General features: G+C 35.2%; 2 protein-coding genes and 1 long non-coding RNA gene across 4 annotated transcripts; 2 read left to right on the top strand and 1 right to left on the bottom strand.

Annotated features, from left to right (window-relative positions):
* LOC107636390 lies at positions 7-12,967 on the top strand. The gene is made up of 23 exons (XM_016339906.2): positions 7-260; positions 761-873; positions 982-1,108; positions 1,560-1,658; positions 2,827-2,882; positions 3,002-3,161; positions 4,181-4,345; positions 4,763-4,847; positions 5,117-5,350; positions 5,477-5,571; positions 5,686-5,728; positions 6,611-6,762; positions 8,567-8,677; positions 9,093-9,161; positions 9,275-9,418; positions 9,703-9,777; positions 9,862-10,038; positions 10,173-10,258; positions 10,970-11,024; positions 11,292-11,417; positions 11,528-11,641; positions 12,238-12,354; positions 12,588-12,967. Exons 1-23 carry the CDS (start codon positions 156-158, stop codon positions 12,651-12,653), a joined length of 2,574 nt encoding a protein of 857 aa, XP_016195392.1. The 5' UTR covers positions 7-155; the 3' UTR covers positions 12,654-12,967.
* Positions 6,770-8,190, top strand: LOC110271040. Its single transcript, XR_002361038.1, has 2 exons — positions 6,770-7,425; positions 7,786-8,190. It is a non-coding gene; the product is annotated as an uncharacterized LOC110271040 (long non-coding RNA).
* On the bottom strand, positions 13,644-19,045 carry LOC107639252 (SEC12-like protein 2). 2 transcript variants are annotated; one of them, XM_021121132.1, is made up of 10 exons: positions 18,551-19,045; positions 18,104-18,198; positions 16,262-16,412; positions 15,418-15,509; positions 15,156-15,255; positions 14,959-15,034; positions 14,754-14,874; positions 14,417-14,596; positions 14,258-14,322; positions 13,644-13,971 (listed from the first exon to the last, which is right to left on the bottom strand). In XM_021121132.1, the coding sequence occupies exons 1-10, from the start codon at positions 18,848-18,850 to the stop codon at positions 13,886-13,888; spliced, it is 1,266 nt and encodes a 421-aa protein (XP_020976791.1). In that variant the 5' UTR covers positions 18,851-19,045; the 3' UTR covers positions 13,644-13,885. The 2 variants fall into 2 exon arrangements, with proteins under 2 accessions (XP_020976791.1, XP_016198218.1); XM_016342732.2 differs by having other exon boundaries at positions 14,417-14,533; positions 18,551-19,039.

The following is a 19,125-nucleotide window of genomic DNA, read 5'->3' as shown; positions in this document are numbered from 1 at the left end:
AATTATAATATTTAAGATTTAGATTATTCTCGCACCAACCGCAAAATAAATATATATTTTTTCACACACTCGCACCTATCCATCACATCACACTACACAGTGGTTGGTTGATTCCTCTCTCGCAACTCGCAAGCAACAACGAAGAACGAAGAAGAATGGATGATGAAGTTATTCAGCGAGTGTTCCACGAAGGAGGACGCGATTTCTACCAGCAGCAACCTTCAACTTCCTCCATCCTGCAATCTCTCCCACTCCATGTGGTAACATATACATGCATCTTCATCTTCTGTTGTTTTGTAATTTCTTTTATTTTTTGTTGCGTTTGATTACCTAATTCTGTATTTTATCGTTTCTCGCCGATAGTGAATTGACTCTGCTTCGCAGCTCTGCCTTGCGGATTGCAATTTGGATGAAATTGAACTTAGTGTGTACAAAAATATGTTGACATTTATCCGTTTCTTCACTTCAATTTTAGGGTTCGAAGTTTAATTTTAAAGGTTGAGTGAATTTTTTTTCCGGCATATGGTAATTGTACGTATCGGTAACTATACGTAATAGCTGGAAAAAGTTAACTATCGTTGCTGATCATCCTATAGCTGAACTTCCGCAGCTTAAGGACCTCTTTGCACGATCTTTAAAAAAATCGAAAACATTGAAAGTGAAAATAGGAAATGAAAGTAGAAACCAAGCATACTCTTAATTTTACTGATTCATGAAATTGTGGAGTGTGTTGCTAAGATACGGATGTCAAATTGTGCAGTCTTTTGATCATGGCTATTATTTACTGGTAAAATCTATCCAAGAACTACGTGAGAAAAAGGAAGGCCTTGTTACGGTTGGAATTGGTGGTCCTAGTGGCTCTGGAAAAACAAGGTATTGATATTGCTGTCAATTTATTGCTTTGGATGTGTTCTGTTGAAGTGAACTAAGGTGTGTGTTGTTCAGTTTCCTCTTAATTGTTGCTTCTCATTGTTCTTGAAGCTTAGCAGAAAAGGTGGCATCCGTTATTGGTTGTACTGTTATATCAATGGAGAATTATCGTGATGGAGTTGATGAAGGGGGTGATCTGGATTTTATAGATTTCACGAGCTTGATCAAGAATCTTGAGGTATGCATTTGTTTCTCTTGAGCATGTCTCAAATGCTGGTCTATTGTTACATAATTATTATCTTGTAGATGGCTTTAATGAATTTGCAAGGCTGACCTTCTACTAAATCCTTGAGTTTTATGCTTTACGTTTAGCCTTTTCAAGCTATATTCTTATTGAGATCTGACAAACACTAGACAAATCAGAAAAGAGAAAGAGAAGAACAAGAATAAGAAAAAATGGATTTCATAGAAATGTTTTAGCAAATTTCATGTTAAGAGTGTTGGTGGAGATTATATGGCTGTTTTCTTTTGTGCTGAAACTGATTAGCTTATGTATTGAACATCAATTATTTAGAATTTAATTTTATACTCTTATGCTGCTAGCAGGAAAGCTGCTGTTCTTTCTTTGTTCAAAGATTTTTCCCCTTATCATTTGATACTTTGTTGATTGGCTTATCTATTTCAATCAGGATTTGATAAAAGGTGATGATACATTAGTCCCAGTGTTTGATTATCAGCAAAAGAGACGTGTTGGCTATAAAGCTATAAAGAGTACTGCATCTGGTGTGGTACGCAAAGCTCATTTTGTCCTTTTAAGGAGTTCCTTTATTTATTTATTTAATTATTTATTTATTGTCATTGGTTTCAGCCCAGCCACTATCCTCTTCAAAATCACAAAAAAGAACAAACTCAGATCAAATTGAAGAATAGAACATGCATAGATTCAAAATAAAACCCTAATTTCTTAGAACCTTCACCAAAAATTGTCAATTTCTCAGATTCAAGATCACTATTGCCGTTGCAAATAACACAGAACATTAATTCGATTTTGGCGACGCTGGGAGGAGATGACGAAAACGCATCGCTAGGAGGAGAAAAGAGCAGCGACGCCGAGAGAAGAAGACAAAAATACGACATTTGAAAAAGGAAGGACTCAACGTTGAAGAAGTTGTGGTTGCAGAAAATAGAGAACTCAATTGCTACTTCCTGAAGCCAAAAACCTCCCGAAGAAGAAGAAGAAAAAGAGGAGGGGAGGAGAAGATGAAGCTCGCGACAGCAAAAGGAGGAACCACCATTAATACACAAAAGAGAGAGAAGAACGACAGAGATGAGAGAGACATCAATAGGAAAAGAAGAGGAAGGAGAAAAGTGCGAAGAGGGAGGAGAGAAAGAGAGAGGGACGATTAAAGAAGATAGAGTAGAAGGAAGAGAGAGAGAGTGCGAAAAGGGGAGGGTACTGCAGCAATGGGGTTCACGGTTTAGATGAAGATGAAGAGGATGAGACTCACCAAGGGTAGTTTGGGAATTTTATGTAATTATTTAGGGTTTGGGTAATTTTGCTTGCAAAATCAATTTTTTATGGGTACAAATGGTAATTTTTATCTTCTATGGGTAGATATGTCAGCGTTTTCAACTTTTATGGGTAGAAATGGTAATTTACTCTCCGTAAAATTAACACTGTTGATTTCCTAATTTTTCAATTGTCCATGCCCCATATTAGAAATTAGCTATTATTTTATGGTCTGTTCCGTAGTTATTTCACCATAAATGAGCAGAAATGGAAGCTGAGAGAGGAAGGTTTTATTGGCATTAAGTTCTCTTTTAGTTGTTGATATTGATATAAAGCAAGCATGGTTTATTTAACTATGTGCATGCCCCTTTATAGTCTCGAATTGAATATAGTTTTCAGCAACTATAGAATGTTATGGTTTGACTAAATTTTATATTTTGTGACAGTCTCCAGAGGGATATTCAAGTACTGCCTTTCAAGGGAATGAATCCCAAACAGATAAGTGAGTGTTTCAGATGTTGGAATAAAAAGATTGTATTCGTCATTAGTTTCATTTTTATCTCACTGTTTCTTAGACGAGAGATTTTAAAATTTAAACTAGAGTATATGTCTTGCTTTCAGTTGTATTGAAATGTACCTTAGACCACCTTCCACTAGTGAAGAAGCAAGGATAAATGATTGGATCAAAGTGCGGCAGTCTGGAATTAGATATTATTTATCACTTGGTGACCAGAGGATTGTTGACAAAAATTTTATTATCAGGCCTAAAGCAGAGTTTGAGGTATGACTATTTTCAGTTTTTCTCATCTTATGCTTTTCCTATAATAAAACAATAATAAACATTAGTGCGGTGTATCTAGTTAAAAGATATATCTGTAAAGGACTCTATCTCTGTAGTAGTGTAGTTGTAGTTTAAAACTGCTAATTGCTACCGAAGACTTGTGTTAAATAAGAGGGTTTGGAATTTCACTCCTAGTCGATCTTTTCAAACATACAATGAGGTTTGTGGAAGTTATAATAGTGCCCCTCAAGGCCTGTAGACAAGATGAGAAAAAAAAAGTAGTAATTGACTTGCTAATCCCATATAAATGTATATGTGTATATTGTGAGAGTGACTGCAGTCCAACTGACTGGGGCAACAGAAGCATCTTTGTATTTGTTTTAGGTACGATAGGAAATATGTTTTTGGGAGGTATCTTGAACTATGTGCTTTGGTAATGGTGTTTGGTTGTTTTCAGAATTAGAAGAAAACTTGGAAGCTTTGACCACAAGGTATTTTGTGCTATTAAGCCTAATAGTGTTAAACAGAGAAGAATATGAATTGTGTATTTTGATTTTTGAATCACTAGTGAGCTTGAGCACAGTTCAGTGCTTATATGCATAGAGGAGTAGCTTGTTCAGAAAGCTAGTTCAAGGGGTAAAAGAGACGTTTCATGCTTAAGTTATATATGAAGTCTATCACTCTATCCTAGATGGCACTTACTTTAACCGCCTAACAGATTAGCTTCAACTGATTTTGATCTCTTTTAGGCTCTTACTCAGTTCACTCTATTAAAGCTCAAGTAAAATATTTTGTCTGAACTAGAAAGAAACTTGAAATCTTTTGCCTGCTAATAAGGCTGAAGAAAATATTTTATTTAGTCTTAGATGCCTTGTACTCTAGGTAAAACTTCTAATGTACCTCAAATTATGGCTCTTTTGTCTTTTTCCATCAGAAATGTGTTGTTATTGGAATAGAAAATGAAAATGCTCTTCTTTTAGAATTTTTTTTGGGTTCTTTTCTGATTATAATGGTGGCAGGTTGGACGAATGACATTGGGTGGATTGTTGGCTCTTGGATACACAGTTGTCGTTAGTTATAAACGCTCATCCACAACTGTTGATAATGGCAAGGTTTTGGTGTCTTTTGAAACCATTGATGCCCTTGATGAGACATTCATGGTGATGAGAGGAACTAATAGGAAGGTATTCGGCCTTTTTTCTTTACGACTCTTGGTCATATTCCCTTTCAAAATGCAATCTTCTTAACCTGCATTTATTGTTCATTGTTGAGCTTGAACATTTTGAGCATGATTTTCCTGGGATCTATCAAGAGTTTCCGAGGCTCTTAATTTTGTTTTATCTTGTAAATCTTAGCCATCTAGGCTTCAAATTACTTAAGAGCTTTCTAGCAGATATATCTTCTCCTATTGTCATTTTTAGGACAGCTCCCTATCATCCATACTATATCTTTTCTTACCTTCTCTTTCACTTTATATTAAGAACCTTGTTTGGCTAGGGATTTCTATGTATATCCTTGCTGCCTACTCTAATTATGCATTTTTTTATTAATAATATGCTGAGTTACTTATCTAAAAGAGGGGGGAAAATAATTTTCTGCAGACTGTTGGAACAGAAGCAATGAGGCTTGGTATCAATGGACCTTGGATTACTAAATCATATCTTGAGATGATCCTGGATAAAAAAGGTTGGATTTGGATGCACTTTGACTTTGTCTTTTTGCACTCTATTACTTCTCAATTAATCGAGTTATTTTTTATTGTTTGATATTATTTCTTGTTATATATGCTGATGACTGCTCGAATAGGATAATTGTTTTGAGGATAATGAGCCAATTGGCTAAGCATAGCTTAACAAAAGTAGATTATATTAATTATCAAGATAAGAAGAAGCTCAATTTCCTTGATGATCTGACTCATTCTGAACCTGATATTGTTTTCTTTTTACCACTTACAGGTGTTCCTCGCCTTAATACACCACCACTGGTGACTAATACATCTGTGCCTGGAAGTCAAGACACTGCAATCATTGCACCAAAACCAATTCGCGTGACTCCTGACCTTGTTACGGGATTGGAGGATTTGTCTCAGCCATGGACTCGGTCCCCAACAAAATCTAAAATGGAACCTGTTATGGCAACATGGCATTTCATATCTTCAGATTCTTCCCACCCTGACAACTCAGTCCTAGGTATTTTTCCTCAAATGGGAGGATATAGTCTAATGTCTAAAGTCTTTTTTATATATCTTTTGACTGGTTCTCATATCTACATAAGGTTTCTTTTAAATTGAGACTTCTCTCATGAAGCAACCACAGATCCTTCATCTTTCAGGGATACCATTAGGCTTGCTCCAATGCCTGAGTCATATGACCTGGATAGGGGATTGCTTTTGGCTGTTCAAGCCATACAAGTAAGGAAAAGCGTGGAATTACTTTAGAGCCTTATGTTCTGAAGATTACAATTCCTTATAAATTCAATATTATATGTTTGATTGAATCCTAGCTTCCTATTTATCTTGTTTCAGGCTTTGTTGGAAAATAAAGGTTTCCCAGTCATAGTTGGAATTGGTAACATGGATTTTTCCTAATACCATATCCTTTCTCCTTTTTATGTGTGTGTGTGTGTGTGTGTGTGTGTGTTCATTTACCCTTACAAACATTCTTCCTACATATATTGCTGTCTTTCATGCCACATGGAACAATGCATACAACTAGCTGCACTCAGAAAATCAGAATAAAAAATTATATATTTGTGTAAAACATCTAGACGAGGCATTTTGGAATATGCAGAATACGTGGAACCCTTGTAAATATGTGATTGCTTTCAGAATCTGAAAGTGATATGTTAATAATGAATAATCTGAGGTTTTTCTGGATAAAAATAATCTAGGTCAATTTAGGTATTATCTTATTGACGATACCTAGTTAGTTTATCAGATGCTGACATTAGTTCCGTAACATGTTGTAGCTTACATAAGTTATGATGTATGTGTTTTTATCTTGCTCTGAATACTTGTTTCTCAAAAATCAATCTTGAGTTCTGGATAAAGCAAGAGCACAACTATTTTTATGTTTGAGAACCTTCCTTTGCTGTAATTCAGTCACCCTATTTTCCTTTCACTCTTGATACTATTAAACATAAAAAACACATTAATGGTTTGTCTGAAATTCTAACAGTACTTGTTGGTAAATCTTCATTGTTGTTTCTGAAATGTTCTTAAAGTATTCTCATTTTTAATTATGAGTAACACATATTACTCTATGGTTACATATTCATTTGTACTCTTCTCATACACATAATGCAACTTTCTCTTTTTCTTCTGCTTCATATTTTGGTTCTGCTCCATTGAACATTGTCAAATCAATTGATGATGTGCAAATACCATTCATACATCTAACAGCTGCTGTTTTCAAAAAATTATTGACTCTGAGGGCAGTTATGCATTGCAGGAGGTCCAAGTGGTTCTGGAAAGACTAGTTTGGCTCATAAAATGGCGAATATTATTGGATGTGAAGTGTTATCCCTGGAAAGCTATTATAAACAAGTAAAGGATTTCAAATATGATGACTTCAGCTCTCTTGACTTATCTTTGCTATCAAAGGTGAAGTAACTGAATAGCTAATATGTATTTTATTGGGTTATTTGTTCTTGTGTAACATCCTAATAATTTTCAGATTATGCACAAGTCATAACATGAATTTATTAATAAATTTAATTGTCCACTGACTTTAACCTTTTAACAAAAAAATAATACATCAGTGTAACTAACAGTTTGTTTTCAAATAAAATAATTGAAATCATGGGCCATGAATGATGATTTTAGTGAGACCCTTATAAGATAATACAAGGGCTGGTGTACAAGCATCTTGCGTTAACGCAGGATCCGGGGAAGGGCCGCACCCTTATAAGATAATGACAAATAAAAATAAAGTAATCACTCAAGACTAACATGAATTCTCACTCTTCTTTTATGAATAATTCACCATTCACAAAAGTTTATTCATAGGACTTTTACATATAGTTGAATGGAAGAACACTAAAATTCAAGACTTATTTCTAATAACTCTGATCTTTTCCACACCCTCTCCAATGTCTGGCTGCTCACCAAACTACGCAAAACTCCTAATAGTAGATGCCTACAAGTGGAAACTTCGGAAGCCGAATCTCAGTTGGATGTCCCTTATGACAGATCCTCATCCTCCTCATGATCTGGTTGGACTACATTGAGTTGCTGGAAGTGCACTGGACTGCCATTTTGTCCCAGGTGAGCAGTGTGGATGTATATGTCTGTATGGGTCAGGTGGAGCAAAGTCTTGATCTACCACTGAGACATTAAAACCTCTAAGAAATAGCAGTAGTTTTGGTTATCGAAAGATTGTGCAAATCCAGATTGTAAAGAACATTGGACCCCGTTATTCCATTTAAAAATTACAGAGGTCATTCTTTCAAGTCTGATGAATACATACCAGTCTATTGAAGTAAATTTATTCTCACTTCCTTTTTCTGATGTTTATCTAGATTTGAAAAATGACCTTTGTAATTGTAAATGGGATATCAATGATTTCAGTGTTCACTAAAATATGGAATTCTACCCTGTTTTGATTATCTCTATTGCTACCTTTAGGACATATGTACTTTTTTGGGTAAAAATCTCAATGTTGGTGCTAGATCAAGACTCTGCTCCAATTGACCCATGAGGAAACATCTATGTCCACACTGCTTAGTGGGACAGAATGGTACCCAAGTGGACTTCAAGCCACTCAACATGGTTCAACTAAGCCACAGATTGTGGAAGAGGAATTGTCAAAAGGGTCCTATGATCCACTAGCCAACTGGAAGTGGTTTCTGAAATCTCCACTTTTTTTGAGTTGTCTGCTGTAACTGTAATGAGTAGTGGGAGCTCAGTGAGCTGCCGCAGACATGAGAGAGGGTGTAGAAGTTGTCATTGTTATCAGAAATAGCCTTGAATATTCTTGTAAATGAGTATTTATGTTAGTCTTGAGTGATTACTTTATGCATGTTTGTTATCATATAAGTCTTTCACTGAACCATTTATGTGTTGTGCTTTTAACTATTTTGTTTGTGAAAAAAGTTCATTTGCTAATTCACTAAAATATTTTTTTCCCCTCAAAAAGTTAAAAGTCAAGCAGAGCACAAGTAACATTGCTGATAAAATTCATGTTATGACTTATGCATAATGTGAAAGTTATTTGAATGTTATATTTTGCATAACTGTGAAGCTTTGAAATTTTCCTCTCTTTTTCTTTCTTTAAATAAGATGGTAATATATATAGATAGTCTGTTTGCCAAAATAAAGGATATCATTTTATTTAAATGCTATATAGTAAAGGGTTCTGGATACTTTTCAGCCACTGTATAGTGTACTTATAGGTAGTTCCTTGCAGAATATTAGTGACATAAGAAAAGGCCGAAGAACAAAAGTACCAATATTTGACTTGGAAAGTGGTGCTCGGAGTGGCTTCAAGGAACTTGAAGTTTCAGAAGATTGTGGAGTGGTCAGTCATAAACTAGTTTCCCAACGTTTTGATAATTTCTTGATTACATTTTCTTTTACATATATGCATTTAAATATGCACAAATGGTGTAGAAGATTTTGAAATGAGTGCTGGTCTGAATATTGACATGCTAATAAAGGGATTAATGTGACACGGAATTGCTATCGCCTACCTTTCTTGAACATTTGTGCTTAACTTCTGAAAACCCATATCCACTTTTTACATGTTCCCTGTTTTCTCACAACTACAGGACACTTGAAAAGCGAAGTACATATATGCACAAGTACTCAACAAATATATATATCTTAGTTTGTATGTCCAAATATTTCCGAACATAGTTGCTAGTTAATATTATGCTAGTTTGTTCAGTTTCTTTTCTGTTGTGTTTACTGAGAGCTAATCTATTTCTTACCAGATAATTTTTGAAGGTGTCTATGCTTTGCATCCTGATATCCGAGTATCACTTGATTTTTGGATTGCTGTTGTAAGCATGAGTCCATCCATCTTTTTTCTATTATCCATTAATATTTGAATCCGTATTTGTTAGGGCTAAGAAATTTGTAGTAACTTCCATTTTGATTTCCTTATTGAAAACAGGTAGGAGGAGTTCATTCACATTTGCTTTCACGAGTTCAAAGGGATAAGAGTAGAGTGGGTTGTTTTATTTCCCAGAATGAGATCATGATGACGGTGTTTCCAATGTTCCAGCAGTACATTGAACCTCATCTCGTTCATGCACACGTTAGTTGATAGCATGCTCTCTCTCTCTCTCTCTCTCTCTCTCTCTCTCTCTCTCTCAAATGATTATTTAATGATTTCCCTCTTAACGCCAAGTACTGTACTAATTCATGCCTGATTTACACATACTAATTCATGCCTGATTTACAATGTACTTGTGTAAAATCTTAAGAAATACTATGGTTGTAATATTTTTCTATGCATGATCACTGGTACTAGAGCAGCAATATAGAGCTGGATGATTTTACTTAATGGTGATGATACATTTGTTTAATGCTGATTTGCAGCTTAAAATTCGAAATGACTTTGATCCTGTGCTTTCTCCTGAGAGTTCATTGTTTGTGTTGAAGAGTAACAAGAAAGTAAGAATTTATCTTAACCTGTAAATTATATTGGGTGACAAGGTTTGTTCAAACATTGATACTAAAGATAACAACAAACAACAGGTAGCATATCAAGATATTCTTGCAATTCTTGACCGAGCAAAATTTTGCAGTTCTGTTCAGAAATTTATTGATATTTATATAAGGCTGCCTGGGATCCCTTCTAATGGGCAGTTGACAGAAAGTGATTGTATTCGAGTCAGAATATGTGAAGGAAGATTTGCCTTGCTGATACGTGAGGTTGAGAATATTTTGTTTCTTCTCTATTTGCTTGCTGATATAGTTCACATATTTATATATCAATTTATGATACTTTTGCAGTTTTTCTGGTTTATTTTATTTGAAAATGAAGCATATTGTGGTGTACTTGGCAGCCTATTAGAGAAGGAAACTTCATCATTCAGCCTAAAGTGGATTTTGATATTGGCATTAGTACAGTTGCTGGTCTTCTTAATCTTGGGTAAGCCACATTTTTAATGCAAGAAAATCTTCTCTATCTATATATCTTTGGTGTATACAACTATACAAGACTGTACTATCACTATGTCTTGAGGAGTTCGTTATGGTGTTAGAGATGCAATTGGTTCTAGAATAACTAACAATTGTATGGTAGTAACTGGTAACTCCTTTGTGGATGTCCTCCGTATTTATCTTGAATTAAATGATAGATACGTAATTATCGCTAATATTTGTTGCCTACCTTTTCGAAAATTTGAAGTTAAAATGTGTTTCTCAAGCATGCATTTCACATTATCGTGCATCACATAAACTAACTTGGGAATGAAATAGTAAGAGGGGAGAAAGCAGATAAATTTAGCAATAACTCCTCAAAATGAAGGCTGGTTTCTTTAATGGGCTATGGTGTTTGTTTTGCCCACCATGCTTTCTCAATTAGCATGGACAAACTGACAGGTGACATTGAGGGAAAATGAGAACGATTTTTAGTATTAATGCTATTCCTTAGAATAGATATTGCTCAGGAGTATACTAGAACTACTCTTTCTCTCAATTCTTAACTCTATTTAATTCCTTATTCGGTTTATGCTATGTTTGTCCCAACAATATTACCTCTTGTAGATATTTTCTTTTTATCTTTTATTTTTTATGAAGTTTGTGTATCTGTGTAGTATTATTGTTATTCATCTATTAATTGGTACCACTTTTCTGTCAGGTATCAGGCAGTTGCTTACATTGAAGCCTCTGCATTCATCTATCAGGATGGAAAGGTCACACGATAAATCTTATGGCTTAAATTTGACCCAAAATAATAGTATTTAATTTATTTATATGAGTTACAAGGCTGAAAGGAGTTTGTTCTTGACTTCCTTCTTCCCTGAATGTAAAACTCTCCTGATCGGAGTACTTCTGTGCAGTAAGATATATCATTATATTATTGCACAGAAGGATGTTCACTTGTCAAGATCATCTCCAGGCTTATTTCTGTTAATTAGTTTAACTTGCTGTTAAAATTCTTGTCTCATTTTGTCCCATAGATTCTAATTGAGGTTGATCATCTACAAGATGTCCCTGGCCCATATATTCAGATCAAGGGTGTTAATAAAGATGCAGTGGCAGCAGCGGGTTCAATGCTTGAATTGGATGGCTCATATACAACTAAGGTTCAACTTGTTTTATTTTAGTTCCTTTTCCCCTTTTGTGCATAATGCTAGGGCTGGATATATCTGGATGGTGGTCAACTTATTATTATTCTTGTTCATTATTTTGGTAGAGTTATCTTGAAATAATTTTAGAAAGACTACCAACAATAGAAAGAACTTCTGGTGGGATTAACTCTCAGCAATCAGCAAGGCTGCTAGAGATTATTGAATTTATTCAATCTCAGGTATACCTTTCCTCTTTGACTAGATATTAGTGTATCTTTCTGGGGCACCATTTAATATTAGCCATTTATGTTACCCATTTTCTTTGTGCATACATTGTATAAACCTCATACCTAAAATGCAGCAACTTGTGGAATTCAGATTTTAAAGTTCGGTCATGGTAGAGACTAGTCTGGTTTTTCATTTATAGTAGTTGTATTGGATTCACACATATTTCAACTGATGAAGATCGACATATGCCTTGAAGTAATTTAGTTTATCAGTGCACCAATATCCATGTCTTTATATGTATGTATATGTATATCTTTGTATATATAGGTTAGGTGCATAGCTGTTGCTTCAAAAACTTGAAGCTTGATATTTGATGCATAATATTGTATCGAATAATAATAAAGTCAGATGTATACTGTATCTGGAACATGAGGGGTAATACAGCCTTCCTAGGATCTTTTTTCTATTCAAAACATTGGACGATTACTTTGATAAAAAAGTTAATGCATTCCTGGTCGTACTAAACCTCTCGTTTCTGCATTTGTGAAGCAATTTTTGTTTATTTTTGCACATTATCATTTAGTGTCAGTTTTGTTGGAATGATCAGGGGTGCAGCTCTCCTTCAGAATCATCACCAAGTAGGGGAGTCTCTCCAATTGAAGGGGCTATTGAGGAGATGCAATCAAGGATTAGAAGGCTTGAGAGGTGGCTTGCTATAAATACGGTACTCCCAAAACACTATTCCCTCTTTTCTAAATAAGCACTTTCATTTTTTATGTTCATTGAAAAATTGATATACTTGGACAAACATTTTATCCAGATATATTAATCTTTCAATGAATCAAAAAAGTAAAAGACCCTTTTTTGAGAAGGAAGGTGTTTCCGAAGTTCTTAGCGACTTTCGAGCTCATTGTAACTCTTGTTTTTGTTGATCTCTTTATTTGATACCGTGGGCAGGTTCTATGGACATTTCTAATGTCTGCCCTTGTTGGTTTTTCACTGTATCAAAGGAGGCGTCAGTGATGGTCTTGCAAGTTTTCAAGATCATGCATTGGCATTATTGTCTAGTAACCTTGAAATATAAACAGGGCTCAGTTTTTTGAATGGTGAGTCCATGCAAACTAAATGGTCACTAACCCCTTTAGAATGGAACGCGGTTCGTCAATTTCAAAGAGTGAGAAAAGTGTTGATTGATTAATATGCACATTATTTGTTGGCAGAAATGAGATACAGGTTATTCAATAATAAGTAATGTAGATAGACAAACGCGAAAAAGAATATATTGTAGATATATATTTAAGTACTGCTTATGCGTCCTAAGTTGAACTGTCATTTTATTATTCGGTATAGTGCAATTTAACTTAAGTCACTCCCTAACTTCAATTTTTTCTTGTCGAATGGCAAATAGGTTTCAAATCCTACCATTGGGTTAGGTAAACTTGGTTCATCTAAAAGTCAACAAATTTCTGATTTGGCGGCGAGTTAAACCATTTTAAAACCATTTAGAAATTATATTACCTAGGATTATTGTAGTTATAATAAAATTTCGAGTAAATAGTCATGTTGGTATTTGAAAGATTTTTATTTTGATGAAATGAGCTCCAACTTTTATTTTTGACAATAAATTTTCATATATCAGATGTTTGACAAAATAGCCTAGGTAAATAGTCATGTTGTTAACCCATTTACTTTAGTGGTTAACGAAATTGTGTGTGTGGCATGTTAAGTGTTGATATAGAAGGTTACTAGTGAAATTATAATATTGCCTCCTTTCAGGTGGGAGATCATTAACCCTGAAATTCCAATTTCACGTCTTCCCATTCTGATTGACCGCCATTGTCTCAGTTAAAACCCCATATGTAGGCTTGCTGAGAATAATACTTTCCTCGAAAAAAGACAGATATTTCTTATGGTATTTCCTATGTTTAAGTTGGCATGCATATATGGCCAATGGTAAAAGGCAGAACATAACTCGTGGCATAAGAACGTTGTTCAATGGTAAAACAATAAATATGCTCATAATACCAAGCAAGAGGGGATCAAGCCAGGATTGCAATAAATATGCTCATAATACTGTAAAAAATTGTACACAACATGCGACAGTATTACAGTCCATGATACAAGGCACTATATGGACAAAGGAACAACGCCATTATGTGGGGGGAGAAAAAGATCAGGTAAACGGGAAACACCCCCCGAAAAAAAGATGAAAATTGGTTTATGTCTAAATAAAGTACTATTGAAATTTGAAACCTTCACTTTAAAATTCCCTGAACCTTTAGGAAGTAAATAGCTATTGCAACCAGGATGATAAACATTGCAATCCACAAGTTAAATCCTCCTGGGAAGAAGAGGAAAAGAAAAAGGGGAAGAAAGTTAGATGCTAAACTATAGATAGATGATAAATACAAAGTCCATATGACAAATCATACATCTAAACTATAGATCCATAATTTCATTTATAGTCTCTCGTTTATTATATAAACTCTTTAAATTACTATATTTTCCCAGATTATTCTTAAATTGTTGGATCAACTTTTTCCTTGATAAGTTCAGCTATTACAAAAGTGGCTCAATTGGACAATAAATTTTAAGGCTAGCCGCAGGTATTATTATGAAATACATACCTTCTTTCTTCTCTTCAATTTTCGTTACTCTTGCACTTGAATCCAAGGATATGGAAGCCAAGGCCCTAAAATGAACCCACAACAATGAACCAACTACCTCCAAAATGGCATAAAATTTCTTGTAGTAGGAAGAAAAATATAAATGCATCAACTTCAAACCTTGAATCCGGGGAGAAAGCTAAAGCAGTTACGATGCCAAGGTGAGCCCTTTTAACCATAGTATGAATCCTCATATTTGTAGAATTTACAACGACAATGTCTCCTGAAGGTGTTCCACTGCATGTCAACCCATCGAAACAGAAGCAATAAGTTCTTGCAAATAAAAAGTCACATCCTTCCCTGCAAACACTGCTCTCAGCTTTCTTTTCCCTTCATGTATCTTTCTCTCGTTTTTCATATATAGCATTAAAACCCAAAATAAAGCCACCATTGGTTTCCATGTAGCACAGCGGTGTCATCCTTTAAGTACTAAAAAGGTACAGATTAGAGTATCTACCATGCAAGGTATTTCCCATCAGCTGAGACATTCAACGCAGAGATTGTATCGCGAGTAATATGCTTTGAGCTCATCCTTTCCCATGTCTTCGTATTCCAAGTCAGAATGCTTCCACCTTTATCTATATACAATAACAAACTACTTGTGTCAGACAAATACAGAAACAACAGGGGGGAACAACATCTTTGTTATGGATATTAATTACCTGTGACCACAGCAATATATAGAACCTGGGTTCCATCGCTTATTTGAGAAAATCTACAACAGCTAAAAGTTTCACGCTGTATGAAAACAAAATATGATTAGCATATACCAAAAAGCCCAACCCTCACCAATTAACCTGGTTAAGATTTCAACCAATATCTGCCCAACCAGTTTTAAAGTAAAAAATCAGCAGCTCACATTTTCATTTGGTAGAGAAGTTAATACTATTGACGAAGAAATATCCCAGACCCTGCAGGGGCCACCACTTCCCAAAGAGACTAGCAATTTACCATCGGAACTGCACAACAAACACAACAGACTATAAGGTACAATCCATCAGAAATAATAGGGTATAGAGCAGATCTGTCTGTCTTTTCTTTGTTAATTATTATTCCTTTTTTTTTATTTGTAGAGTCAAATAATAACATCAATGTAAAATGAGCTTCTATCTGGAACAAACCTGAAATGTAAGTCCTTCACAGTAGAATGAGATTTAGACTCATTGAGAATAATTTCCATGCTAGGCCACTTAAAAACCCTTAGATTGCCATCCTGTACTGCAAAACAGTTACAAGATTATATGGCATACCACTCCCTCAGAAAGAAAAAGAAATTCTATACATACTAACGATTATTTGGCAAATGAATTAAAGCAAAAATTCCTGTACTTTAGAAATTCAAAGCATCATATAGCTACCATGTGCAACTACTGTCCCATTAACATAAATCCTTCACCATTACATATTAGTTTGCCAAAAGTAAGAAGCAAAAACCATGGACACAAGGCCACGTAACACAAGGAAAATTGAATCAAATAGATGCAGCTAAAACAATGTTTACATTTTGACAGCTTTTCAAGCTACAAGTGGTATGTTGGATTGATGTTATAGTCATCCTTGCAAGGTGAGTCTCTTGCAACACGTCTCTAGAGAACAATATTTTTGGGTTTATGTTACATGGTACAAGAAATAATATTTGTACCAAGGATGAATGGTTACATCTATAAGAAAAGAACTCATTCTATTGGGTTTACCATTATAGTACATAACCATCACCTTTCATATATTAAGTGAATGTGTTCAATTAACCCTGGGATATCATCTTGTATCAAATCTTTTCTCAACTAACAAGAGCTTGAATCATCATCTCTAGGTAAACATAACTTGGTTGAAGAAGTGCGATAATGCCCAAGGAGTGGAGATGTTTCTCCAGAAACCATTTTATTTTTGGTCAAGCTACCAAATATTATCATTGGTAATATAAGATAGTTTCTTTTAATCATTCAATGTAAAAGAAGACTATACCTCCCCACCAACAGCTAGTTCTGTTCCATCACTGCTGAATGCCAATGCTAACTGTTGTCCAACGTCCTGCAACTGAGTGAGCTCTTTCTCTGATGTCTTCAGACCCACCTTATGAGATTCAGAATTCTGGTCTTGGTCCCAGTCAAACCATCTGGATAAACAAAGTATAATAACTTTAGCTAGATGTAATAGAGCAAAAGAAAATCAAATTTTGTTTTTCAAATAAGAATGAACAAAGCCTGTAAAGGATAGACTGACAAAATAACATCAATTATCTCTCATACATTCAGCAATCAGTAGCAGCACTGTAAAGCACCATACACCAATCAGCTAGATGTCAATCCAATAAAACTAATTTAAAACTAGGAAAATAAAACAAGTGTTCGTCAAATATTTTTGCACACTCAATTTAAGGTTCCCTCAGAGAGATACGTAGTGTACTGTGGCAATCTCAGTGCTATTATATTAGAACACAGTCCAATTTTGCTTAATAGAACCAAACACATGGAATTGAACCTCGTTTTTGTGAGATAAAGAGTGATGGATGGCAAGCTGCTGGTTGCACACATTCCCACAGCAGATATTCTTACTAAAGTTGTGTCTAAAGAGAAGTTTTTGAATACAAGAGGTAAACTATTAGTAACAGATTTTCAGAAATGTAGAGAGGCCAGTTTCAGGGGGCATAATAGAGTGAGTTAGATAAGTGATAGTAGAGCCTAGAGAAGCGAGAATAGAGGCTGCTAGTTATAAGCTGAGCCAGATAGGATATGACAGCTGTATGGTAGTTGTAGCTGTCATAACTAAAGATAGAAAGGACTATTGTGTCCTTTAGACTAGTTTGCACAGCAAGCTATTCCTCCTTGTTATAAGCACATATTAGTGCTAAACTCAGTCATAATGAGCATTACACATTTCTGAAACTTCTCTCAATCTCTGAATTCTCTTCTCTTGCAAAACACTAATATTTCACAATGTGCTTATTGCTCTTATAACAAGATCTGACAAATAGAACCAAAATTTAAAAATGAGACAAAAAGTAAATCATAAAACTCCTCATATATACGAGTTTCTTCCATTAATTAGTATGCTCATGCACCGTTCCTCGTTGCCTCATTTTGTCAATCTAACTTCATAACTTACAACATTGATGCTAGCCATGATAAAATCAAGTTCTTGAATTTGTTGTGTTTCACATGCTATGGTTGGTATTACTGAATATCATCTTGCATATTTGGTATCTATTCTATGCCCAATTTAATCTTCCATCCAAAATTCAGGACTAGAAAGATAACCTATCAGAGTTTAAATTACTATACATAGGGTAATAAGAATCAAGTATGAATAACTTCAATCCTTATGCAGCTAACATAACCACTGAAAGATCTGTCTAACTTAAGTATGCCCCTGCGTACTTGTTCAACATGAAAATGATTATATTTTGGATAAATTACACATAAGCAACTATATAGAGCTCATCCAGTTCCTCATACTTCTGGAAATGTTTCATTCCTTATGTTGGATCAATTAGCATATAAAATTAACAGCTATCGAATCATGAAGTCACTTTCTATCTTTATCCCTGTTTTTAGCTCGCTGACGCATGGTTGAGTGAGTAGAAAATGGAAAGGCATTTAGAAGTGATATTCTAGACGAAAATGAAAATGCTTCCATTTTCTACCTGCTCAACTTCAACTACGTGTATGCTCAAACCCGCCAGGGTTCTCTCATCTATAATATACGCCATGAAGATTTCAACAGAGAAATGAATCCTACATAGATTTTTCTTCCCAGCAAACAGAACCAAACTTCAATAAAAGAAATAAGAGGTGGGAAGAAAAAGACCTGCAACTGTTTGGCATTGCACAAATAATGCCATCTCCATTGGGGTGAAGAGCCATTCTATAAGGCAACTCAGAACCGGTTCCTAGCTTATTCACCTGAAAATATTCATAAGTTTACTCAAATAATAGAACAATCCAATCATCCTATCAATTGCTACCAAAAATAATAAAAAATAAAATCCAGCTACTCTACAATTCATGCATTCCAAACAAAATCTACCACTATAAATCAGCCATGCATCTAAATGAAGAAAAACCTCGCATTCTAACACAAGCAAATGAAGCAACTGCATCAGAATCACACAACAATATCCGAATCAAAAACTAGATCCGGTCCCTCCAGCTTCGAAACACACAAAACTAATACATGAAATAAAAATCGAACAACAAATCAAATCTGCTACGAATTCCAGAATCGAACAAGAAGCACAAGGAATTAATGACATACCGGTTGATCGGAGAGAGAATTCGACGCAACATCGAAGTGCGAAAGCAGCACCGTATTGGGGATACCGCTGCGGCCTTCTCCACCGCCACCGGCGAACACGAGGTAGTTTCCGGAGGCAAGCTCCTCTGTCGGTGGTTCTGCCTCCTTCGTCGGCGTTGAGCTCTGATCGGCGGCGGAGGATTCATCGGAGGTTTGGTTGTGGCGAGATTTGAGAACGCGGTGGGGAATCCAAGCAACGGAGTAGAAGGGAACACCGTATTTCTTCAAGTTCGGAGGGTCTGAGATTTGGCTCTTCCCCATTCTTCCTCTCTCTAAAACACTCTCACTCTCTCTCTCTCTCTCTCTCTCTCTCTCTCTCTCTCTCTAAGATTCAGCAATGAATTGATTAGAGTCTCCTCTGTGATATGCTATCTGGATCCCCGTCTTGTAATTGTGAATGTCAAGAGAGTTTTGGAGTTGACGCGCGGTGATTAAGCTCAAATCATTGATGTTTAGAGAGCGAATATGTACTCTGTCTATCTAGCCCAATTTGAGAAAACCATTTAATTGAGTTTTTTTTTTTATTTAAATAGTTT

Source organism: Arachis ipaensis, chromosome B04 (assembly GCF_000816755.2).
Source record: "Arachis ipaensis cultivar K30076 chromosome B04, Araip1.1, whole genome shotgun sequence".
Lineage (NCBI taxonomy): Eukaryota > Viridiplantae > Streptophyta > Magnoliopsida > Fabales > Fabaceae > Arachis > Arachis ipaensis.
Note: the sequence above shows the minus strand (reverse complement) of the source record. Positions and strands in the feature narration are given on the sequence as shown.